Source organism: Taudactylus pleione, unplaced genomic scaffold (genome assembly GCF_031769625.1).
Source record: "Taudactylus pleione unplaced genomic scaffold, aTauple2 ptg001781l, whole genome shotgun sequence".
NCBI lineage: Eukaryota > Metazoa > Chordata > Amphibia > Anura > Myobatrachidae > Taudactylus > Taudactylus pleione.
The window spans coordinates 341644-367567 of NW_028286178.1; the positions used below are offsets into that span (position 1 = coordinate 341644).

Sequence of the window (25924 nt, forward strand, 5' to 3'; positions counted from 1 at the left end):
ATTATTATACAGGGGGAGCTGCCTGTGGTGTCCTGTTATTATTATACAGGGGGAGCAGCCTGTGGTGTCCTGTTATTACTATTATTATACAGGGGGAGCAGCCTCTGGTGTCCTGTTATTACTATTATTATACAGGGGGAGCAGCCTGTGGTGTCCTGTTATTATTATTATACAGGGGGAGCAGCCTGTGGTGTCCTGTTATCACTATTATTATACAGGGGGAGCAGCCTGTGGTGTCCTGTTGTTACTATTATTATACAGGGGGAGCAGCCTGTAGTGTCCTGTTATTATACAAGGGGAGCAGCCTGTGGTGTCCTGTTATTACTATTATTATTATTATTATTATACAGGGGGAGCAGCCTGTAGTGTCCTGTTATTACTATTATTTTACAAGGGGAGCAGCCTGTGGTGTCCTGTTATTACTATTATTATACAGGGGGAGCAGCCTGTGGTGTCCTGTTATTACTATTATTATACAGGGGGAGCTGCCTGTGGTGTCCTTTTACTATTATTATACAGGGGGAGCAGCCTGTGGTGTCCTGTTATTACTATTATTATACAGGGGGAGCAGCCTGTGGTGTCTTGTTATTACTATTATTATACAGGGGGAGCAGCCTGTGGTGTCCTGTTACTATTATTATACAGGGGGAGCAGCATGTGGTGTCCTGTTATTACTATTATTATTATTATTATTATTATTATTATTATTATAATACAGGGGGAGCAGTCTGTAGTGTCCTGTTATTACTATTATTATACAGGGGGAGCAGCCTGTGGTGTCCTGTTATTACTATTATTATACAGGGGGAGCTGCCTGTGGTGTCCTGTTATTAGTTTTATTATACAGGGGAAGCAGCCTGTGGTGTCCTGTTACTATTATTATACAGGGGAAGCAGCCTGTGGTGTCCTGTTATTATTATAATTATACAGGGGGAACAGCCTGTGGTGTCCTATTATTATACAAGGGTAGCAGCCTGTGGTGTCCTGTTACTATTATTATACAGGTGGAGCAGCCTGTGGTGTCCTGTTATTATTATTATACAGGGAGAGCAGCCTCTGGTGTCCTGTTATTAATATAATTGTTATTATACAGGGGGAGCAGCCTGTGGTGTCCAATTATTATTATACAGGAGAAACAGCCTGCGGTGTCCAATTATTATTATACAGGGGGAGCAGCCTGTGGTGTCCAATTATTATTATACAGGAGAAGCAGCCTGTGGTGTCCAATTATTATTATAATTATACAGGGGGAACAGCCAGTGGTGTCCTGTTATTATTATAGTTATACAGGAGGAGCAGCCTGTGGTGTCCTGTTATTATTATAATTATACAGGAGGAGCAGCCTGTGGTGTCCTGTTGTTGTTGTTGTTGTTATTATTATTATAATACAGGAAAAGCAGGCTGTGGTGTCATTATTATTATTGTACAGATTGAGCAGCCTGTGGTGTCCTGTTATTATTATTATACAGGGGGAGCAGCCTGTGGTCTCCTGTTACTATTATTATACAGGAGAAGCAGCATGTGGTGTCCTGTTATTGTTATTATTTTTATTATTATTATTGTACAGGAGGAGCAGCCTGTGGTGTCCTGTTAAAATTATTATACAGGTGGATTAGCACGTGATTTCCTTTTTATTATCATTATAGAGGGGGAGCAGCAGGTGGTGTCCTGTTATTGTTGTTGTTGTTGTTATTAATTGTTATTATTATTATTATTATTATTATTATTATTATATACAGGGGAGCAGCTTGTGGTGTCCTGCTACAATTATTGTACAGGTGGAGCAGCCTGTGGTGTCCTGTTATTATATAGCAGCATATACAGAGTAATAATTACACTAATGAGCTGTCAGATAAAGAAATAACACATAATAGGTATAACATGTATGTATGAGAAGTAGTCTGTATCCCGACAGTCAGAATCCTGATGCGCCCTATACCGTCTGCAGGTTCCGGACGGGTCAAAATGCTGACAACTTCAAATGGTGAGTGTTAGGGTTAGGCTGCAGGAGTGGAGGGTCAGGGTACCGGAGGGGAGGTTTATGGTAAGGCTGTGGGGGGAGAGGAGGTGGTTAGGGTTAGGCTGCGGGAGGGTGGGTTGGGTTTAGAGTTAACCTTAGGATACTTAGTGAAAATGTCGAGATTTTCAGTGTCGGGATTCCAACCATCTGGATTTTGACCATCGGGATGTTGTACCCAACCCCGTATGTACGAGGGTGGTCAATAAGTAAGGTAACAAGACCCCTGAAGTGTGTAATGTGTAATATATGTATATGTACAAGGTGACTTCATTTACACAATGAGAGGTCTTGTTACTTTATTTATTGAACCACCCTCGTATATACCAGATGATACATAACAGGAGCTGGGGAAGGATGTGTGAGAAGGACACAGACAGGCCATGTAACAAAGGGCTGCACTGAGCTGAGACTGTCTGTCAGGGCGTCTTGTTATCCTGAGCAATAGAGACTGTCTCAGAGACAGCCAGTGGCTGTGACAGTCCCCAGATCCTCAGAGTGTCACTGATTATCCCCCAGGACATGTCTCACCCCACCCTATGCTGCACACACACGGCCGGCAGGCTGGTCACACATGTAACATACATCTGAGGTGCGGTCATTTGTCATTTCATCATATGTGCAGAGTGACTGATGGGATTCTGTATTGTGTAACCCTTTGTGTGTCCCCTGGGCTGCCTGCTGTCCTATCCCTGTGTTATTAACCTCTTCTGTTCCCTTCCCCCTCCCCTGTGTTACTGACACCTCTGTACAGCTGTTATACCCCCTGTTGTGCACTGACATGACTGGGGAGGTGAGGGGATCTGGGAGTGTATGCAGTGATATTTTGTGTCTCCCCCAATACACAGGATTACACAGTAGTGAAGAAGACATCCGGTGAGCATGAGACACCCAGCAGCCGTCCCCGTATGTCAGGAGGACTGAGCAGGACTCAGAGCCCCATCACGGTGCCTCCACCTCACTCACTGATACATGAGAGACACAATGACCAGAAGATCCTGGAACTCACCAACAAGATCATTCAGCTGCTGACTGGAGAGGTGACTGCTGGGAATGGGACATTATACAGTAACACCGGGGGATGTGTCTGGGTGATGACTGGAGAGGTGACTGCTGGGAATGGGACATTATACAGTAACACCAGGGGATGTGTCTGGGTGTTGACTGTATTATTGTGTCAGGTTCCTATAAGGTGTCAGGATGTCACTGTCTATGTCTCCATGCAGGAGGGGGAGTATATAGAGGAACACAGGGGTCTGTACAAGGACGTGATGATGGAGAATCACCAGCCCCTCACATCACTTGGTAAGAGGAGACTGTCATTTATTGTACAGGAGAGATTAGGTAGGGGGGCCCCATATATACACATCACCTGATAATCACACATATACAATGTACTCAGTCACTCTGTGTCTCCTACAGATGGACCCAGTAACAGAAATACCCCAGAGAGATGTCCCCGTCCTCTTTATTCACAGGATTGTACAGAGGAGAATCACAGGATCCCACAGGAGCATCAGGTAGGTGGGGTTTGGGTCTCCTCAAATAGTAATATACGAAGAGACTTTCTATATCAGTGCTCCATGGCAGTCCCCACAAAGGGTAATGTCTATAACGAGGCTTCTCCGCATCACCTGTATCTTTTCCTGTCTAAGTCAGTTAGTGTGTATGGTCTCTGAAACAGAGGCTTCTCTCATCATTCCCAGCTGTAACAGAGGCTTACTTCTCTCATCATTCCCAGCTGTAACAGAGGCATACCTCTCTCATCATTCCCAGCTGTAACAGAGGCATACCTCTCTCATCATTCCCGGTTGTAACAGAGGCTAACCTCTCTCATCATTCCCAGCTGTAACAGAGGCTTACCTCTCTCATCGTTCCCGGTTGTAACAGAAGCTTACCTCTATCTTCGTTCCTGGCTGTAACAGAGGCTTACCTTTCTCATATTTTCTGGCTGTAACAGTGATTTACATCTCTCATCGTTCCCGGCTGTAACAGAGGCTTACCTCTCTCATTGTTCCCAGCTATAACGGAAGCTTACCTCGCTCACTGTTCCCGCTGGAACAGAGGCTTACCTCTCATTGTTCCCGGCTATAACGGAAGCTTACCTCTCTCACTGTTCCCGCTGGAACAGAGGCTTACCTCGTGGTTTACGGCTTTAACAGAGGCTTACCTCTCTCATTGTTTTTGGTTGTAGCAGAGGCTTACCTCTCTCATTATTCCCAGCGGTAACAGAGGCTTACCTCTCTTATTGTTACTGGCAATGCACCATGTTAGTTCTACAAGCTGAGGATGGGCAGTCTGATCCGCGTGCATCACTGTCGGGTGAGTGATATAACATAAAGCACCTGAACTAAACAGATCGATGGTCTGAGGATGCACACGCTCTGAGGCACATTGGTAGCACCAGGCAGGATGCAAGAAGCCGGGAACCTTGAGCTCTCTACAGTGATCCTGTTCTTGCTGCAAGGGTGTAAAAATACATGTCTAGCAGCCAGTTGGAGCCTGAGCCTGATCCCACACACTTGGAAGTCCCCCGCCCAAGGTAATTTCTTAAATTAGAGGGTGTCCATATGCTGTATCCTGATACATAGTGATTAGTGTTTCTCTTCAGCGCCCGTGCAGAGTCTTTGGGGGAGAAGATGACAAACAAGTGACCACATAATAAGCTCTGTGCAGCCTGTGATGGGAGGTTTCCTGCACACAATGAAGGAGTACTGTGTAGCACACGTAGATCCCAGGATAAGGGATGGAACCAGCCTCCAGGGCAATTTATAGAATAACTTGTATGAATGAGAGAAGCTTTTATTACTAAGGAAAATCTTTGTTACACAGGGAGGCTAGAAGAACAAGGGGGAGATGTATCAAACCGGGCTGTGGAGTCGATAAGCTAAAGTTTAGACTCTGAGGGCCAAATGTAATAGGTATAGTCTGTTTTAGTAACAGTACAAACTCGCACTTTCTCGCACTTTTAAAAAGTGCGAGTTTGTACTGAAACTCGCAAATTCAATAGCCTGCGAACTTTTCAGCTCGAGGCTACTGCATTTGCGAGTTTAGGCGAGTTAGGACTATGTAAACTGACACCTTTTAATGCGAGTAGCATTAAAAGGTGCGAGCTTTAGAGAAGCCATCACAGATCAGTGAGATCCGTGATGGCTTCTGTGTGTGTTTAAAAAAAAAAGTGCACCCCCTCCCCAAAAGCATAACCAGCCCCGGGCTTTATAAAGTAGGGGTCCCCTGAAAATTCCAAAACCAGCACCAAACTCTTTCTAGCGGGGGATTAATGCCACAGCCAGTGAAAACCTTTCACCGGTTTCCCCGGCCAAAGCATTACCCCTGACCGCTAGTCAGTCCAGGCTGGGGATCCCTGGGGAGTTGGGTACCCCCCCAATAAAGGGGTACCCCTCTCCAGGGCACCCCAGGCCCAGACTGATAGGTCGGGGCTATCCCCGGCACCCTATGGCCGTGGGTGCCGGGTTGATAGTGTTAGTGTAAAGTGTAAAAATAAAGTTTCCATATTGTCTTTAGTTGTAGAACCACAAGTACCAGCAAGCCTCCCCTGCATGCTGGTATTTGGAGAACCACAAATACCAGCATGCGGGGCATTACGGGCCCGCTGGCACTTGTAGTTCCACAACTAAAGAAATATGTAAATAAACAAACATACACCGTGAAAGTAAAATTTTAATTAAACATACATGCACACTCACATATACTCACCTAGTATCCGAAGTAATCTATAGGGGTATACCTGAAAAAAAAAATCCATACTCACCTCTCCTATGCGTCGATCACGTCCACTTGTCCAAGTAGGCAATCCAGGGGTTAAAATAAAAAAACGCAAAAAACCGATCCATGCCGGACACAGCAAAGGTATGTGTATACATACCTTCGCTCCACGTAAATGACCGTTGCACACGTGTGCCCCGTCAGTGAAGGGGCCGCCAGCCAATCAGGGAGCATCTCCATCGGAGCAGCTCCCTGATTAGCTGAATGCGGCCAGCCTGTGTGTCCCATAGACTTCTATGGTGAGAAATCCCCATTGAAGTCTATGGTGGGAACCGCTACATCGTAGCCACAAGGTTACCTCAGGTTAATCTTGCGGTTACATCACTGATACAATGTCGCGACATTGTATCATTGATGTAACCACAAGATTAACCTCAATTAATCTTGCGGTTACGATGTAGCGGCTCCCTGCATAGACTTCTATGGGGAATTCTCACCATAGAAGTCTATGGGAGACGCAGGCTGACCGCATTCAGCCAATCAGGGAGCTGTTCCGACGGAGATGCTCCCTGATTGGCTGGCGGCTCCTTAATACAGAACCTCCTACAACCTTCACTAAGAACAGCCACAATATCCCAGTTCCTTCAGGACAGAAGAGCAAAGGCTTTTCCATGTAGGAGGACATCAGGATCCTTGTCACAACTCTCGGATGGATTATGGATGCGGCCTGTATTTAGGGAGTTGGCTAGACCTATGCCTGAGACACGGAGTCTAATTTGCTGGCGGTGTTCACCAGGGACCCTCGCAAGAAGGTATAGACTTGGATGCGTCCGACACACAGGTCGCGGCCCTCAGGCCTCAGGATAGGTTCCCTTATACAGGTGCTGGTGAACTCTGGACGTAGTGGAGGAGACATATAGCTTAGTCGACGGGCTGGTCAGAACCAAACGGACTAGACGGTACCAGGGAGCAGGTGTAAACAGGTCACAGGAGATAGCCGAAGTCAAAACCAGATATCAGATGCAGTACCAGGGGTCAGGCGAAATCAGGGTCACAAAACGAAGCCAAGGTCAGGAACAGGTCACGCAGTATCACAGGAACGCTGGAGTATGGGAAATGAGCCTATACTTTGGCACCTATGTGCTGCCAGAGACTCCCTCTTATAGGGAGGACTCGAATTCTCGCACCAAATGTGATTAGCGTTTGGCGCACCTGCCCCTTTAAATCTAGAACAGGACAGCACGCATGCTCCTAGGAGAGCTGCGGCCACCTGTCACAGCCGCCGGGGGGAGCCGGAAGCATCGGCAGCGGGCGTCCTGGACTCCTCATCCGCTGCCTGACAGACCAGGGTCACCGGACCCGGTAAGTGCACCCTGGAGTCCGGCGCACTGTGACATTACCCCCTCCTCTAGGGGTGGGCACTGAACACCTCACAAATGGTTTATCAGGAAACTTTTGATGGAATTTCTGAAGTAATTGAGGTGCATGAATGTCTGAAGCCTTGACCCAACAACGTTGCTCCGGACCATACCCCTTCCAATCAACCAAGTACTGAACAGATCCCCTCGACATTCTGGAGTCCAAGATCTGTTTTACCTCATACTCCTCCTGATGGTCCACCGAAATTGTAGAAGGGGAACTGCGAGGCACTGAGAAACGATTACGCACCAGGGGTTTTAGAAGGGATACATGAAATACGTTAGGTATCCTAAGTGTACCAGGTAATTTTAAACAAAATGCCACTGGATTAATCACCTGAAGAATCTGGAAAGTACCTGGCAGCAAACTTCATAGTGGGAACTTTCAATTTCAGGTGCCTGGTTGACAGCCAGACTTTATCACCAGGATTTAACAACGCACCCCGCCTCTTTTCCGGGACCAGGTGGAGAGTGCAGAGGAATCTTGTGCTGAGCACAAATTTGACAGGCTGCCACAAAATCCTTAACATCTTGACTCGGCTAGGGTTTCTCGGCATGGTAGTCACTGGGTATTACCTGTGAGGTCATTATGGCGGGGGGTCTCTGGCAGTGGTGCTGGTGTTTGGTGAGGGGCATTGGCTGCGCGTGGTTCTGTAGGGGAACATTGTCACTAGGCCTGGTGAGGTCTGACGATGTTTCTGTTCCGTTGGCATAGGCGCCACCATCTTGCCTGCGGCCATGTTATTCCAGCTGTCCAATCCTGGTAGGTCATGTGCTCATTCCAGCCAGTCACAGCGCTGCACTGAGTATTTAGGAAGGTCCAGAGCCTTCCTTCCTTTGCCAGTGCAACGTGTTTCTCAGCTGCGGCTGAGAGAGAGTACCTGTGCCTTACCTGCCTGTCTGTTTACGCTACTAGCCTGAACCTTGCCTGCTCCAACCTGCTGGACTTACCCTGCACCCTCCACATACCTTTTCACCTGCCTGAGTACCTGAACCTGCTGTTCCCTGCACCTTGCCTCCCTTCACTCCCAGCTGGGCTTCATTACCTCAGCCTGCATTTGTTACAGCTCACCATACCTGCACTCGTTACAGCTCATCATTCCTGCATTCAGTTACAGCTCATCATACCTGCATTCTGTTACAGCTCATCATTCCTGCATTCAGTTACAGCTCATCATACCTGCATTCTGTTACAGCTCATCATACCTGCATTCTGTTACAGCTCATCATTCCTGCATTCAGTTACAGCTCATCATACCTGCATTCTGTTACAGCTCATCATACCTGCATTCGTTACAGCTCATCATATTTGTTTACTGGACTGTTCCTGCCTGTCACTATCTGGACATTTCCCATTAACCCCCACTACAGTTATCAAGTGCACTTTAGTGCTATACCTGGACTTTTTATTTGCCATTCCCATGTCTTCTAAGCCACTTATTAAAAACTCCACTTTTTCATTCAAGTCTGCTTCTGTGTCTGCTCTTATCACCACCCTGGGTCCACAACAAATTCAGAACCTCACAGTTTGCACTGGCCCCATGGATCCGGCCATGGAACAGGAGTCTGGAGTGGATTTATTTAGTTGTATTGCTGGTCGTTTAGAAAACCTGGAAGCTATGCAACATCAAATGGCCCAGTTCCTACAGTAGACGTCTAAACGACAAGATAATCTGCAAACCTCATTAAACATCCCTGGGGTATCAGCCACTACACCCCCTCCTGTGCCTGGTAATACAGGGACCAGGGTATCCCCTCGTCTACATCTACCCATGCCAAGCAAATTTAACAGCAATCCTAAGCTCTGTCATGGTCTTTTAAATCAGTGTGATATACACTTTACGTTACAGCCTGATAACTTCCCCACCGCTAGAACCAAAGTGGCTTATATCGTGTCCTTGCTGACCGGCTCGGCTCTGGATTTGGGCCTCCCCACTCTGGGAGTGTTCAGACTCGCAGCTGGATAACTATACAGACTTTGTATCTTCATTCAGGAGGATTTTCGATGAACCTGGATGCACAGTGTCAGCATCGTCCAGCATCATGACCCTGAGACAAGGAACCCGTCCTGTCAGCCAATATGCCGTACAGTTTCAAATCTTGGGATCAGAGCTTAAGTGGAATGAGGAGGCCCTCACCTCAGCCTTTTGGCATGGCCTTTCCGACCGATTAAATGATGATCTGATTACCCGTGAGCTCCCTACCAACTTGAATGATATGATCTCACTCTGCAACAAAATTGACCTACGCTTCAGAGAACGTCAGGCTGAAAAGCACAGAAGTGACCGGCAAAGATCATTTACGTTTCCCTTGCCTACCCGTCCACCCCATCCTCCTATAGATGAGGAGCCCATGCAGGTGAACCAAACCCATCTCTCCAAGGAGGAACGTCAGAGAAGGATGCTAAAAAACCTCTGTCTGTACTGCGGAGATTCGGGTCACCTGGTGGCCTCCTGGAAGTCGGGAAACGCCCGTTCCTAACTGACCTCGGGGACATCAAGTTAGGAGTTATGTGCCCGTCCCCAAATACTGAAGAATTCAAGAATTCCTTAGCTTTGGATCTCAAGCCCAAACCTGTCTTCGTCTCTGCTCTATTAGACTCTGGAGCAGCTGGAAACTTCATGACTTCCAGCCTAGTTGATAAACTACAGATTCCTTGTTCATCTCTCAAGCACGCAATCTCCCTGACTTCTGTAGATGGACGTCCTCTAGCTAAAGGAGTGGTCACCAAGGAAACTCAACCCGTATTAGTTCGTGTTGGGGAACTCCACTCAGAGTCTTTAAAGTTCTTAGTGATACCAGAGGCTTCTCAAGAAATCATCTTAGGACTTCCCTGGTTACACCAACAAAATCCCAGGATAGACTGGTGTTCAATGCAGATTCTTTCATGGGGAACTGACTGTCAGAAATCCTGTCTTCCCAAAATACTACCTGTAAGAAAGACAGCTTCGTTACCATCTCCAGCTATACCCGAGGAGTACCAGATGTTCTCTGATGTTTTTTCAGAGCAACAGGCGAACTTCTTACCTCCCCACAGAGAATGGGACTGTCCTATCGAGCTGCTGCCTGACAAGATGCCACCCCGTGGTCGCACCTACCCTCTATCAGTGCCTGAGACTCAAGCCATGTCAGAGTGCATCCAGGACAACCTAGCAAAGGGGTTTATTCGACCTTCCATCTCTCCCGCTGAAGCCAGCTTCTTTTTCGTTGGCAAGAAAGACGGAGGCCTAAGACCTTGTATAGATTACTGGGGCCTCAATGATATAACAATTAAGAATTGGTATCCTCTTCCCCTGATCACAGAATTGTTTGACAGAGTTAAAGGGTCCATCATATTCTCAAAGCTGGATCTGAGAGGGGCTTATAATCTCATCCGCATTCGTGCTGGCGATGAATGGAAAACCGCCTTTAATACTCGAGATGGACACTTTGAATACCTTGTGATTCCCTTTGGGTTGTGCAATGCCCCTGCCGTGTTTCAGGGCTTTGTTAACGAGATTTTCCGGGACCTGTTGTACGTCTCGGTTGTAGTTTACCTAGACGATATATTGATTTTTTTCATCTTCTGTAACAAAACATCATGAACATGTGAAGGAAGTATTGTCCCGTCTGAGAAAGAACCACCTTTATTGCAAACTGGATAAATGTGTCTTTGGGGTTCCCAGAGTGCCATTCCTTGGTTACGTCATCTCTGGCTCCAGTCTAGAAATGGACCCCAAGAAGGTGCAGGCGATTTTGGATTGGTCCCGTCCTCAAACTTTGAAAGCCATCCAGAGATGGCTTGGGTTTGCCAACTACTATAGACGTTTCATTAAAGGATTTTCATAATTATTGGCTCCCATTACCGTGTTGACCCGAAAAGACGCTAACCCTGCCCTATGGTCACCTGAGGCAGAGACTGCCTTCCAACTTTTAAAACAGGCATTTATTTCAGCTCCAGTCTTACGACAACCAGATCTGGATAGGCTGTTTCTAGTGGAAGTGGATGCATCATCTGAGGCCGTGGGTGCAGTTCTTTCCCAGTCATTATATATGTCATTTTAATTCTTTATCATTTCATTAACACTTATTGATTTATCTTTACACATCTTTTCTACATACTTCACTATCACCTTTTTCCCTTTTTCGTGTGATGCCCTGGGGATGGCCCTTGGTTGGAATTTTTTTGGGGTGCCTTGCTTCTCGGATGTGAGCCCCTTAATATTAGGGACGCCAGTATAGAGGAGCCTTGACGATTGGACTGGCGCTTATTCATATATTTGCAAATATGTGTAACCAATACCTCTAAATTTCTATTATTATGTAGGATTTAAGTATTGTTTTTGCTGCAGTGTGCTGGGGGGCAAATCTCTTTTTTTCTGTGTTCAGATTAAACCCCGCCCTTTACAAGCACCTGTGTTATGCAATTAAGCTGATCTGAGCAACTACCATTTTTCTTTCCCAGTCACCACCTGGGACTCAGGAAGCAAAAGAGGAAAAATTCTTCAACGGGGTGGTACCTTCCCAGGCAGTAAGTCTATAGCACAATCCCATTCTCGGTTAGAGGGTAGCGTCTCTGCTGCTTTTTTACTGAACCCATCTCTAAAGGATTGATAAGGAACTGGAAGTTGATCTTATGGAGATACGACTGAGCTGCGAATGGCATGGTGAGGAGGCTGAACCGATGATAAACAGAACCCATGGCATTGAGAACCCCATGACAGTATTTGAGGTTCATTCCAATCTAAGACGGGAGCATGCTTGCGGAGCCAGGGGAGATCTAGAATGACTGGACTCTCGGCTGACGGGAGAATGTAGAATGTTATCAACTCTCGATGAAGAGCCCCTATTTGCATGGTGTCTTCCATCATCTCTGAGTGAATGGTAGCCGTAGGAAGTTTGTTCCCATCTACTCCGATGATGGAAAGGGGTTATTTTGGAGGCATGCTAGCAATACCCAACTCTTGGACCTTTTTTGCCGTAATGAAATTGCCATCGGCACCCGAATCTAAGAAGGCCTTGACTACTTCAGAGGAGTTTCCCATGGCCAGGGTTACGTCGATGGAAAACTGAGGAGTAACTTTGTTTTTTGGGGTGTATTTCAACGCACCTAAACTGACCACCCCTTGATCATATAGGCCTTCTCGTTTCCTGGACGCTTTGGACAGCCAGAGAGAAGATGTCCTGATTCACCACAGTATAAACAAAGCTTATTTTTGAACCTCCTTTTTCTTTCTGCAGCAGGGAGGTGAGATTTCCCAATCTGCATGGGTTCTTCTGGAGCCTCAGTAGGTGCTGTGAATCGTGGGGCCAGCTTAAAAGTGAAGCGACAAGACTGTTCTCTTTCTTGCGCCCTCTCTCTGTGGCAAAGGTCTACTCGGATACACAAGGAGATCAAGTCGTCCAAGGAAGTTGGCAACTCCCTAGATGCAAGAACATCTTTAATTTTCTACGACAGTCCCTGCATACAGTAAATGCGGCAACCAAGGCTTCATTGTTCCACCCCAACTCTGAAGCAAGGGTTCAAAACTGCACAGAATACTGTCCCGCAGATTGGTTTTTCCCTGCTTCAGCTGCAAGATGGCCGAGTCTGCGGAGGATTCTCGCCCAGGCTCATCGAAGACCTTCCGGAAGGCTCTCGGAAACTCGGCACTGTTGTTGACGAGTGGATCATTTCTTTCCCACAATGGAGAGGCCCAAGCCAATGCTTGACCTGACAACAGCGAGATCATATAAGGCACTTTTGTCCTATCTGAAGGGAAACTTGCTGTATGGACTTCAAACTGGATCGAGCACTGGTTCAGGAATCCACGACAGCCAGTCAGATCCCCATCATACTTTGTTGGATTCGGAATCCATATTGGTGCGGAAGCCCCTGCGGCTGGTGCCGTAGTAGATGGACCCGGTAATACAGGAGGTGCTTGAGCGACACCGACTTGCTGCATCAGGGTCCGTAAACACTGCATAATCTGAGCCTGGTCTTGTTGTTGCTTCTCGACTCTAGCAAGTAAGTTCTCGAGCAGGTCTCGTGGTGACAGGTTACCAGTTGCATCCATTTTTTAGGCCAGAGTATTCTGTCACAATTCTCGCATGGATTATGGATGCGGCCTGTATTTAGGGAGTTGGCTAGCCCTATGCCTGAGGCACGGAGTCTAATGTGCCAGCGGTATTCACCAGGGACCCTCGCAAGAAGGTATGGAGTTGGCTGCGTCCGACACACAGGATAGGTTCCCTTATACAGGTGCTGGCAAACTCTGGACGCAGTGGAGGAGACGTATAGCTAAGTCGACGGGGCCGGGTCAGAACCAAACGGACTAGACGGTACCAGGGAGTAGGCGTAAACATGTCACAGGGGATAGCCGAGGTCAAAACCAGATATCAGATGCAGTACCAGGGGTCAGGTAAAATCAGGGTCACAAAACGAAGACAAGGTCAGGAACAGGTCACGGAATATCACAGGAACACTGGAGTATGGGAAATGAGGCTATACTCTGGCACCTATGTGCTGCCAGAGACTCCCTCTTATAGGGTAGAACTTGAATTCTTGCGCCAAATGTGATTAGCATTTGGCACACCTGCCCCTTTATATCTAGAACAGGATGGCACGCGCGCTACCTAGGAGAGCCGCGGCCACCTGTCAGCCGCTGGGGGGAGCCGGTGACACTGGTCTGACAGGCAGCGGGCGAGGAGTCCAAGGCGCCCGCTGCCTGACAGACCAGTGTCACCGGACCCGGTAAGTGCACCCTGGAGTCCGGCGCACTGTGACAATCCTTTTGCACCATCCTCATTCTGAGGAGACTAAATAACTATGTCAGTATCAGACCATTTTCCATGGGAATAGTGAATTGGATCCTCTCTACTATCGGCCAAGAGGAACTCCTCACACCCATAGACCTGCAGGACACTTCCTCATATGTTGTAGTTTAGCACAGGAAGTGACTCAGGTGCTGGATCAGGGACACCATTACCATCTCACCGGGCTTCCTTTTGGCCTGGCAACTTCTCTATGAACCTTTACAGAAATGCTGGTGCAGAGATAAGAGATCTGGGGCCCAGGTGTGGCCACATCTATACATCATCCTGGTTGTAGGAGAATCAGAACATGTGATAGACACCAAGAACATACAGGTGATGACCTTATTGCAGAAACATGGCCGAATCGTGACCAGGATAGAAAGTCAGCTTGTTCCCTCACAGCAAATACAATGTCTGGGAGCACAAATACCATAGCGTACACAGTAACTCTGTCAGAGGAAAGGTGTCTCACACAACAGCACTTAGTGCATGATGTACGGATTCATCACTGGTCACCAATGAGGAGAGTGCTGCAATTATCGGGAATGTTCTCAGCCATAGGAATAGTTCCTTGGGCTAGATGGCACATGCACAGTCTCCAGCTGGGATTGGTTACTCTGTGGTATCACAAACAGGCTGTCATCACCTACCAGGAGATCTCTAATCTGGTGACAAGACCCAGGACTGAGGACACCGCAGTGGCGGAACTGTGGGAGACAATGGAGTCAGTTGCCGCCTGGCGCTAGCCCTGAAAGGGGCACCTCCTCCATTGTCCCCCACTCCATTGTTCCCAGTTCTATTGTCCGCCGCAGCCATTCCGTTTTCCTGCAACAGAGAGGAGCCACTGAGCTGAAGCTAATTGGCGCTCCTTCTCCGTGAGCTGTGTGATCTGGGTCGCGGTCCGCGGAGGACTTGTACCATGTGACCGTGACCCTGCCCGACTGAGGAGGGAAGTGGATAGATCCCCTTCAGTTTTGGTACCCTGAGATCAGAGATACAGTGCGGCTGGGACCAGGTGTATATACAAACTGAGCGTCGGCTGTCACTGGGGAGTGGAGAGGACTGGGAGTCAGTGCGTGAGCGTGGAGCCGGCGGCTGTCACTGGGCAGTGGATGGGAGTCAGGAAGGCAGAGCTAGCGGATAAGGATAAGCAGCAGTGGCTGAAAAACAGTAAGCTGTGCTGGGGGAGGGGAAGGGGGAGCATTCCATATTTACATTTAAAGAGCAAGATAGTGTAAATACAGTCAGATGCACCTTCAGGTTTTAAATGGGGGGTGGACTCCAACATTTACCTTGCCTCCGGGCAACTGGTACAAAGTTACGCCACTGGGACACCAGGTATGTCACTCTCAGATCCATGGGCAACACGGATGACAGATTCCAGCTCATGTAACTAATATAACACAAAGGACTTGGTCACAGAAAGAAAGGAGACTCCAGGTAAATGTACTAGAAATGAGAGCTGTATGGGATGCAGTTCAGCAATTTCATTCATAGTTACTGGGAAAGTATTTACAGAGAAGATAACAGGGATGCCAGGAATGTTACAGCCAAGGAGGCACCAGAAGCAGAACTGTGATGTTGGAAGTAGAAAAACTAATACCTTGGGCAGAAGAAAATCTTCGACCTCTTCCAGTATTCCATGTCTCAGGTACAGAGGATACAGTGGCAAATTGCCTGAGCCATAACCAGGAGAATGGTGACTGCTTCAGGAATTCTTCCAAAAAGGTTCTGTCTTCTACAGGTGGACAATATGGGAACAACCCAGAATGCCAAAATACCAGTATTCTTCTCTCAGCACAACGCTCCTAGGAGTGAGTAGATGCATGGACAAAGCCATGGAAGGTTCATCTAGCCTATATCTTTTCCTCTCATTTATCGCCAGCAGTAAGGGACTGGCCTTATATACACACACACACGGTACACGTATCATCAGTAAGTGCTTTCTTACATGCTAATTTGGTTACAGGAGAATTATATGTTGTCTCCAGGTGGTGATGAGTATCCGCCTGTCTGTAAGATCCTTTGTGGTCCCATGGGCTCTCAGTCTAGCACTGGGTACTTTAATGGAGTGATTCTGGATCTCCTCATGAGAAGGATGACACTGATGGTGGCTAATTGCAGCTGCCAGGAGAATTACAGGCACTGTGGGAATAAAGGAACCTTAGCTAATGTCTATAATTATACAGTGTCTGTAATCACCTTCCCAGCTTCTCTCCCCAGGTGCTGTCTATATATCACATTACCCAGGAGAGTTACAGGCACTATGGGAATAAAGGAACCTTATCTAATGTCTATAATTACACAGTGTCTGTAATCACCATCCCAGCTTCTGTCCCCAGGTGCTGTCTATATATCACATTACCCAGGAGAGTCTTCTACCGTCTTACCCACAGCCAGTGAGGAGCAGAGTGAGGAGACATCAGTCACTGGGCTAAGTGTGAGCGATTAATATGTGTCCTCCCAGGACAGAGTGTCCTAAGTATACAGAGTATTTATTGGTGATTCCCTAGGGACCTCAGAAAGTTTGTGCCCCATTCCCTGTAATCAGACGGATACAAGAAATGTGCACATAAGTTACCAGGGGTAACAATAGGCCCCTATACTGGGGCAGAGGTAACTTTTGGGACAAAGGAAGCTCAGCCCTCAGTGACTGAATGTAGCAGAGGCTGCTGGATGACCTCACTAGTCATTACCACTTGGATGTATTATCCTCTGCTCGGTCTCAGTGTGCGACATGTTCTCCATGTAATAAATGTATTATTATGCAGCATTTACATTTTTCTTTGTGACCATTGCTATTGTATTGTCTTGGTGCGTCCCATGGTCTGGGCTCCCAAGGAGGACTGAAGGCGAAAAACAGTGATTTATGTACCTGATAATTCCTATTCCCCTAAGCACTCCATGGTGGCCCAGTGTTCCCACCCATCTTGGTTCATATTATATATATTTCAGAGACAGTTTGTGAAGTTTCTCAAAGACACAGTGTGTCACATGACCTGGGTATAAACTTACCCATTGAAGTTCATGGGATTATTCCAGTGGCAGGAGCTGGTCCAGGTATGGCAGTGAGAAGCAAGTAACCCACACAATGTTTTGGATGCAGTGAGGAAACAAGGATATGTGTAACACTGTTCAGCAGAGTCTGGGTGGTCCTGAGGTCTGCATACTAGCAGCTATCTGGTGTAAGCTTGTCCTGCAGGTCTGATACACTAATAAGCAGTTCATTGGCCAGTGCACTAAATTGTAGCCAAGAACAGAGCCAGGTTTGGAACAACATGTAAGCAGGAGGATTAGAGCAGAGGTGAATAGTCTCACACAAGCCGGAATCAGTGTATCGGCAGCAGGAAGATCGGAGAAGAAGTGAGTAGCCACACACCAGCTGGGATCTGTAGTAGGTAGTCACACCAGCTGGGATCTGTACATTGTATCCGCAGGCAGAGCAGAGGCAAGAAATCAACACAAGGGGGGGGGGACAGAGCAGAAGTGGGTAGTCAAACACCAGCTGGGATTTATACACAGTATGAGCAGGAGCAGCAGAAGATGGTAATCAAACAAGCAAGGAGTGGAATACTTTATCACCTAGCATTGTGTGCAGGAATAGCTTTGATAGCACTAGCAATCACCTAGAATCAGCTGCTAGGTCTGCCCCTACTTTACAGTGTCAGAGGATGCAGATCTAAGGGCATTAGGACTAGCAGACCACTTGCACATGCACAGATGAACTTCCATAATGCTGGGGACTCAAAATACACCTGTCACACATCTACTCAACCAAGATACTTTAACAGCTTCTCATACTGCTGAAATGGTATAGTTTACACAAAACATATGTAACATGACATGAAATGAGGAGCCGCATTATAGGCCTAAATGTGCAATTCAGAATGCAGATTCCTGATGATCAGGAATCTGTGCAGATGCCAGACCCGTTATGCGCAGGTGCAGAATGTGTCTGGGGGCCCGCATGGAGACTGCCAGCAGAATGTCATTGATTGACACTCTGCTGCGGTTTGTGGGTGGGGAGGGGGCGTCAACAGCCTCCGTTACCCAAAACTGAGTTGTGTCACCACTATTGGGGGGAGGGAAGAGGCCAGGATCTCCATAGCCTGATTGAAATTCTCTGGCCTCTTCCTCGCTGCTGCGATGGCCGGCTGCATGACTCTATTAGCAGGCCGATCGTTGCAGAGTATCTGATGCTGCATTTGACAACGCAGCTTGGATAGGTAATGCGGCAGGAGGCGTGATGCTTGCTTGCGAGCAGCTTTGCAATTCCGTCCGCCCTTATACCATCCTATTGGGTGTGTTTTTATAAACTTGTCTCTAGCTAAGTTAGATGGAACTTAACCCACTGTAAGAGCTGCCATGGAGAACATCAATGAAAAGTACTTTTCAGGTACATAACTTGCTGTTTTCTCTAACATCCACTTGGAGGACACTGGATACTATGGGGAAGAGACATCAGGAGTATGAGAGTTTCCAGTTAATATAAAGTGACCATGCTCCTGTTTCCACACTCCGTACCTCATAGTATCCAGTGTCCATCAGAGGGAGAGAAGGATTCATAATGCAAGTGCAAAAATCCAATGTTTCATTATATGACCTGTGTGCATCTAATACACCAATATTCTTCTAGATAATCTCAATCAGTGGAACTGAAATTACTAAGTATTATTTTATTATTTTTGTGGATTATTTAGAGTGAAAATCTGACTAATATGAAGGCAGAATATACAGAGGGAGAAGAAGAGACGTATGTGACTGATATGAAGGGAGAAGATATAGAGGGAGAAGAAGAGACGTATGTGACTTATATGAAAGCAGAAGATATAGACAGAGAAGAGACGTATGTGACTGATATGAAGGCAGAAGATACAGAGGGAGAAGAAGAGACGTTTGTGACTGATATGAAGGCAGAAGATACAGAGGGAGAAGAAGAGACGTATGTGACTGATATGAAGGCAGAAGATATAGAGGGAGAAGAAGAGACGTATGTGACTTATATGAAAGCAGAAGATATAGACAGAGAAGAGACGTATGTGACTGATATGAAGGCAGAAGATACAGAGGGAGAAGAAGAGACGTTTGTGACTGATATGAAGGCAGAAGATACAGAGGGAGAAGAAGAGACGTATGTGACTGATATGAAGGCAGAAGATATAGAGGGAGAAGAAGAGACGTATGTGACTGATATGAAAGCAGAAGATCCAGAGGGAAAAGAAGAGACATATGTGACTGATATGAAGGTAGAAGATATAGAGGGAGAAGAAGAGATGTATGTGACTAATATAAAGGTAGAAGATATAGAGGGAGAAGAGACTTATGTGATGGGTGATCAGCAGTGTAAGGAGGAGGAAATCCCTACAGATATCAGCACAGGTGAGTAGTAAACACTAATTACAAAAGAGTATCAAATATTCTCTCCATACACCATGATGACAGTGTTCATCTTAATGTTAACCAGTGTCTTTTATATGTGGAGTGTTTGTTTGTACTCTCTATGTGGCTTTGCTTCCCCAGTTCAAAATATACTTCTATGCTAATCATTCAGTATGTACGATAATCTCTTTCTACACCCTCTTCTGCCCCTATTAGACTCCTGCTCTCCTCCTCACATCATGTCACTGTGTGTTACCAGCCCAGAGATCTGACCAGTCTCCTTCCCACACTCTCTGGTATATCTCATACATCAGGAGCCATCAATCCCTATTATACTCCTGCTCTCCCCCTCACATCATGTAACTGTGTGTTTCCAGCCCAGAGATTTGACCAGTCTCCTCCCCACACTCTCTGGTGTATCTCTTACATCAGGAGCCATCAGCCCCTATTATACTCCTGCTCTCCCCCTCACATACTGTCACTGTGTGTTACCAGCCCAGAGATCTGACCAGTCTCCTCCTCACACTCTCTGGTGTATCTCATACATCAGTGTAGGGGACGTAGCTATAATGATTAAATCACTGGTCAGTGTGATGAAACCCCATGTAACATAATCCTACTGACTTGCTTCTGTTCCCTGCTCTGCCTTTCTGCTTTTTTTCCTCTTTCTGCTGTTGCCCATCTGTGCTCTTCACCATTCTCCTACCCGTCCTGCTGCCTTTCCTCCTCTATGCCCTGCGCCATTCCCCTACCCTGTCCTGCTGCCTGCCCCGCACAGTGCCATGCGCCATTCCCCTATCCTGTCCTGATGCCTCCCTCGCTCTGTGCACTCCACCATTCCCTACCCTGTCCTACTGCCTCCCCCCTCTGCGCCCTGCACCATTCCCTTACCCTGTCCTGCTGCCTCCCATGCTCTATGCCCTTCACCATTCCCCTACCCTGTCCTGCTGCCTCCCCTGCTCTGTGCCCTGCACCATTCCCCTACCCTGTCCTGCTGCCTCCCTGCTCTGTGCCCTGCACCATTCCCCTACTCTCTCCTGCTGCCTCCCCCGCTCTGTGCCCTGCACCATTCCCCTACCCTGTCCTGCTGCCTCCCCAGCTGTGCCCTGCACCATTCCCCTACCCTGTCCTGCTGCCTCCCTGCTCTGTGCCCTGCACCATTCCCCTACTCTCTCCTGCTGCCTCCCCCGTTCTGTGCCCTGCACCATTCCCCTACCCTATCCTGCTGCCTCCCCCGCTCTGTGCCCTGAACCATTCCCCTACGCTGTCCTGCTGCCTCCCCCGCTCTGTGCCATCATTCTGTGTAGCTCTGTCCTATCGCTCTCCTTCCCTCTCAGCGGTTATATACAGTGACCCTAAGTTAGTAACATGACTCTGTTGGGGCTACTCTCCCTGAGGATGACCAGAGGACCATATAGAGGCTGCTTTTGCTACATATATATCCACCTGGAGAACTTTGTGTAGTGTGGACGCAGTTGTTGGTAATTAGCCCACAAGTTTCCTGTGTGTATGTGTGAGAGCGTTCTAGATGGGTTTTGTGGTTCACCAACGTCACTGACTAATGAGGCTTCCTGCTCTGTGATGATGGCTAGGGAACGTTACCCAGCAAAATCTGCATTTGGGGCGGAGATATACATTGGTGATGTGCTATCTGCCTGTCCCTTGGGCTGGGTCTCTGGCATATGCTGATAATGTGGGTGTGGTATTTTATCTGTTTAAAGAGAATCTTATTTGTTGGTTCTTTTCTAAATGAAATAATGTGGTCATAGCTCATACCTGCAAATTAAACAAATAAACGCTTTATTTATTATAGTAACATGGTGGAGTGATGGTTAGCATTACTGCCACACAGCACTGAGTTCAATTCCCAGCCAAGGTGCTTTGTGGAGTTTGTATTTGTTTCTTCCAAAAATCATACTGGTAGGTTAATTGGCTTCTGACACAAATTAATCATAATGTGAGTGCGAGTAGATATGGTGGGAATATAGATTGTAAGCTCCATTGGTGCAGGGACTGATGCGAATGTCTAAATATTCTTTGTAAAGTTCTGCTCAGTATGTCTGTGCTATATAAAGATCTCTTACTAATAATACAGTTATTGTATTTCCAGCAGATGGACGCACAAGCAGGAATACCTTGGAGAGAGATCTCATCTTGACTACAGATATTAAAACAGAAGATAGCTTAACACAGGAATCTCCAAGAGATAATCCCGTTACACTAAATTTACATCCAGTACCTCACAGTGCAGCTATATCATCTGATTTTTATAATTATCAGGATTGGTCTCCTGATACCTCAGCTTTTGTTACAAATAGTGCAGCTCATACACCTGATAAATTATTTCCATGTTCTGAGTGTGGGAAATGTTTTAAACATAAATCATATCTTGTTACACATCAGAGAAGTCACACAGATGAGAAACCATTTTCATGCTCTGAGTGTGGGAAATGTTTTAAAGATAAATCCAACCTTATTGCACATCAGAGAAGTCACACAGGGGAGAGGCCATTTTTATGCTCTGTGTGTGGGAAATATTTTACACGGAAATCACATCTAGTTACACATAAGAGAAATCACACAGGTGAGAAACCATTTTCATGCTCTGAGTGTGGGAAATGTTTTAAAGATAAATCAAATCTTGTTACACATCAGAGAAGTCACACAGGTGAGAAACCATTTCCATGCTCTGAGTGTGGGAAATGTTTTACAGTGAAATCACATCTTGTTAAGCATCAGAAAAGTCACACAGGGGAGAAGCCATTTTTATGCTCTGAGTGTGGGAAATGTTTTGCACATAAAGCAAATCTAATTACACATCAGAGAAGTCACACAGGTGAGAAACCATTTTCATGCTCTGAGTGTGGGAATTGTTTTAAAAATAAATCACATCTTGTTAGGCATCAAAGAAGTCACACAGGTGAGAAACCATTTTCATGCTCTGAGTGCGGGAAATGTTTTACATTGAAATCACATCTTGTTATACATCAGCGAAGTCACACAGGGGAAAAACCGTTTCCATGTTCTGAGTGTGGGAAATGTTTCACTGAGAAATCACATCTTGTTACACATCAAAGAAGTCACACAGGTGAGAAACCATTTCCATGCTCTGAGTGTGGGAAATGTTTTACATTGAAATCACATCTTGTTAAGCATCAGAAAAGTCACACAGGGGAGAAGCCATTTTTATGCTCTGAGTGTGGGAAATGTTTTACACATAAACCAAATCTAATTACACATCAGAGAAGTCACACAGGTGAGAAACCATTTTCATGCTCTGAGTGTGGGAAATGTTTTACACAGAAATCAGATCTTGTTAAACATCAGAGAAGTCACACAGGGGAGAAACCGTTTCCATGTTCTGAGTGTGGAAAATGTTTCACTGAGAAATCATATCTTGTTACACATCAAAGAAGTCACACAGGTGAGAAACCATTTCCATGTTCTCAGTGTGGGAAATGTTTTACCCAGAAATCACAGCTTGTTATACATCAGAGAAGTCACACAGGTGAGAGGCCATTTCCATGCTCTGAGTGTGGGAAATGTTTTACATTGAAATCACATCTTGTTAAGCATCAGAAAAGTCACACAGGGGAGAAGCCATTTTTATGCTCTGAGTGTGGGAAATGTTTTACACATAAACCAAATCTAATTACACATCAGAGAAGTCACACAGGTGAGAAACCATTTTCATGCTCTGAGTGTGGGAAATGTTTTACACAGAAATCAGATCTTGTTAAACATCAGAGAAGTCACACAGGGGAGAAACCGTTTCCATGTTCTGAGTGTGGGAAATGTTTCACTGAGAAATCATATCTTGTTACACATCAAAGAATTCACACAGGTGAGAAACCATTTCCATGTTCTCAGTGTGGGAAATGTTTTACCCAGAAATCACAGCTTGTTACACATCAGAGAAGTCACACAGGTGAGAGGCGATTTCCATGCTCTGTCTGTGGGAAATATTTTACACGGAAATCATATCTTGTCACACATAAAAGATCACATAGGTGAGAAACCAATTCCATGCTCTAAGTCACACCTTAGCAGACATGAGATTTCACACAAGAGAAAAGCATTTATATGAGCTGACACAAAACAGGGTTGCAGGAACACTCCAGTCACGCAGTATTTAACATTTGAAATGATCCATCTGCAGATAATTGGTATGTGTGCCATTAATATAAAAAGAGGAGAAATGTACGTGCTAGGGAAATTTTAACAATAAATAATGAATGTAGGGTTTGCTAAAGATGCAAGACAAATATATCATATTTTAGTATGAACTGTCCCAGGGGCAGTGACAGATTTCACTATCGAGGTTATTTGGATGTTGCTACAAGCCGCTGTTGCAGCTTACCTTCTTGCTCCCCGGCTGTCACTCCCCATCCGGGATGCCATGTTCTTCTGCCTGCAGCTTCAGACAGCCTCCTCTGTTGCCAGGCAACATAGATGCCGAACTAAGATGGCGCTTGCTGGGAGATCAGGACACTGGGCAGCCGCACATACTTCTGGAACCACTGGATGACGGCCATTGGCTCAGCTGTTGGCCATTAGTTAATCTTCAGCTTTGCTTGCTATTGGTGCAATATCATTGAAAAATGTGCCAGTCCAGCGCCATCTTGCCGGTTATAGCGTACCCTTAGCACGTGTACTCCAGTTCTGTCAAGTCGGACTTTTGATCATGAGACTCTTCTGCATGGCTATGACTCCTGTGGAACATCTATTTGTTCACTCGCAGTTGTCATCTAGAGCAGTGTCACCCACGTGTAAGACCAGACGGCAACCTAAGTACCAGTGAGCATTTCCAGCTCTAAGGGAATATTCATATCTAAACAAGGGGGTGGAAAGGGACGGGTTGTCTTGAGTGGTGCATTGTTATCAAGTAAAATATAACCTTTACTAAGTCAAATATAAGGGAATGGGGAAAGGGGTAATAGGTCACACCATGCCTATTGTGATTGCAAGACTACCCTGGTTATAATGACATGTTTATTTTAGTATCGTATAGTCACATTCAGGGGTGCTACTCAGGGATATATCACTACTACATTACACATCAAGAAAATCCCAATACCAGTGCACAATGTCCCAATAATGCTATAATATAACTTTTATTGCTAATCTTTAATATCCACCTAAGTGGTTGGGTTAAAACCCAGCAAAATATGAAAAATTAGATAGGAAATAAAAGGTTTAAAACAATCGAGCTCAGTCACCAGTGTCTCTAACTCATACACTAACTAGTGCGCTGCTGTATGTGACCATATTGTGAGAATCACTATTATAATTACCAAGTAAGTATATTTATTATATAGATTACAATCAGTAGTATAATATAGTGTGTGTATACCTCTTGGTACAATAGATATTAGATTATAGCTACTTAATAGTCATGTTTGTTATCTTCATATATAAACTCCATCATATGGAGATCAATATACTGTAATAAACACATTTAATCTAGCATATTCTCTGTGTTTCTTATTGAATGTGCATGCCTGGAAAGGCCCATGCTACATATTTGTGTGTTATTTGAATGAGATTTATAACACAGGTCTTCAAAATTTAAGGTATTGAAAGCTTTTTTAATAATACTTTTTTATTCTTAATTATACTGTGTACATCAAGAAATAGTTTATTAAAAAAAAATAGCACATCACATTTACCTATAGGGTTTACAAACATTTTTAAGAAAAAACAAGAAGTTTAATTGTTTTTGACATTTATTGTGAAATGTGATGTGTAGATGATATCACTGTTTTTGTCTTAATTACATAATAAAATAACAATAAAATCAAGCAATAATAGAAACAAAACCATACTTATTGAAAAAATCGTTAATATCTTGTTTTTTTTGTCTTCAAACTTCATTTTGTCGCTTTTCGCTTATAAGCTTATAAGTTGTTGTGTGTGTGCAATGTACCTTTAGACAGTATGGGGTTTAGGCCCTTTGTAAATTTCAGCTCCAGGCACATGTGGACCTTACAGAATAACATGATGTGATATGCAAAATCGGGAGTCATTTTCGTGTTCAGAAGCCAAAAATATACATATCACATAAATTTGTTAAAAAAGCTTTTTCATTGCGGACTTGTGTTATTAATCTGGCGATCGCAGACCTGTGTCACTGTAACACTTGTGTCCTCTTTACTGTGTCACTGTAACACTTGTGTCCTCTATACTGTGTCACTGTAACACTTGTGTCCTCTATACTGTGTCACTGTAACACTTGTCTCCTCTATACTGTGTCACTGTAACACTTGTGTCCTCTATACTGTGTCACTGTAACACTTGTGTCCTCTATACTGTGTCACTGTAACACTTGTCTCCTCTATACTGTGTCACTGTAACACTTGTCTCCTCTATAATGTGTCACTGTAACACTTGTGTCCTCTATACTGTGTCACTGTAACACTTGTGCCCTCTATACTGTGTCACTGTAACACTTGTGCCCTCTATACTGTGCCACTGTAACACTTGTGCCCTCTATACTGTGTCACTGTAACACTTGTGTCCTCTATACTATGTCACTGTAATACTTGTGTCCTCTATACTATGTCACTGTAACACTCGTGTCCTCTATACTATGTCACTGTAACACTCGTGT

The 25924-nt window shown here is 45.6% G+C and overlaps 1 protein-coding gene across 2 annotated transcripts; it reads left to right on the forward strand.

Annotated features, from left to right (window-relative positions):
* Positions 1-3458: 3458 nt before the first annotated feature.
* LOC148436366 (uncharacterized) lies at positions 3459-24880 on the forward strand. Of its 2 annotated transcripts, none has more exons than XM_088464955.1 (3): positions 3459-3537; positions 18636-19314; positions 21425-24880. In XM_088464955.1, exons 2-3 carry the CDS (start codon positions 18654-18656, stop codon positions 23326-23328), a joined length of 2565 nt encoding a protein of 854 aa, XP_088321081.1. In that variant the 5' UTR covers positions 3459-3537; positions 18636-18653; the 3' UTR covers positions 23329-24880. The 2 variants fall into 2 exon arrangements, with proteins under 2 accessions (XP_088321081.1, XP_088321082.1); XM_088464956.1 differs by having other exon boundaries at positions 21428-24880.
* Positions 24881-25924: the final 1044 nt, after the last annotated feature.

Bases quoted from the DNA above. Each gene is read 5' to 3' on its own strand.
- LOC148436366 (XM_088464955.1), top strand. From the start codon at position 18,654: ATGAAGGCAGAATATACAGAGGGAGAAGAAGAGACGTATGTGACTGAT. The intron at 19,315-21,424 runs GTGAGTAGTAAA...TTGTATTTCCAG, and splicing joins CCCTACAGATATCAGCACAG to CAGATGGACGCACAAGCAGG.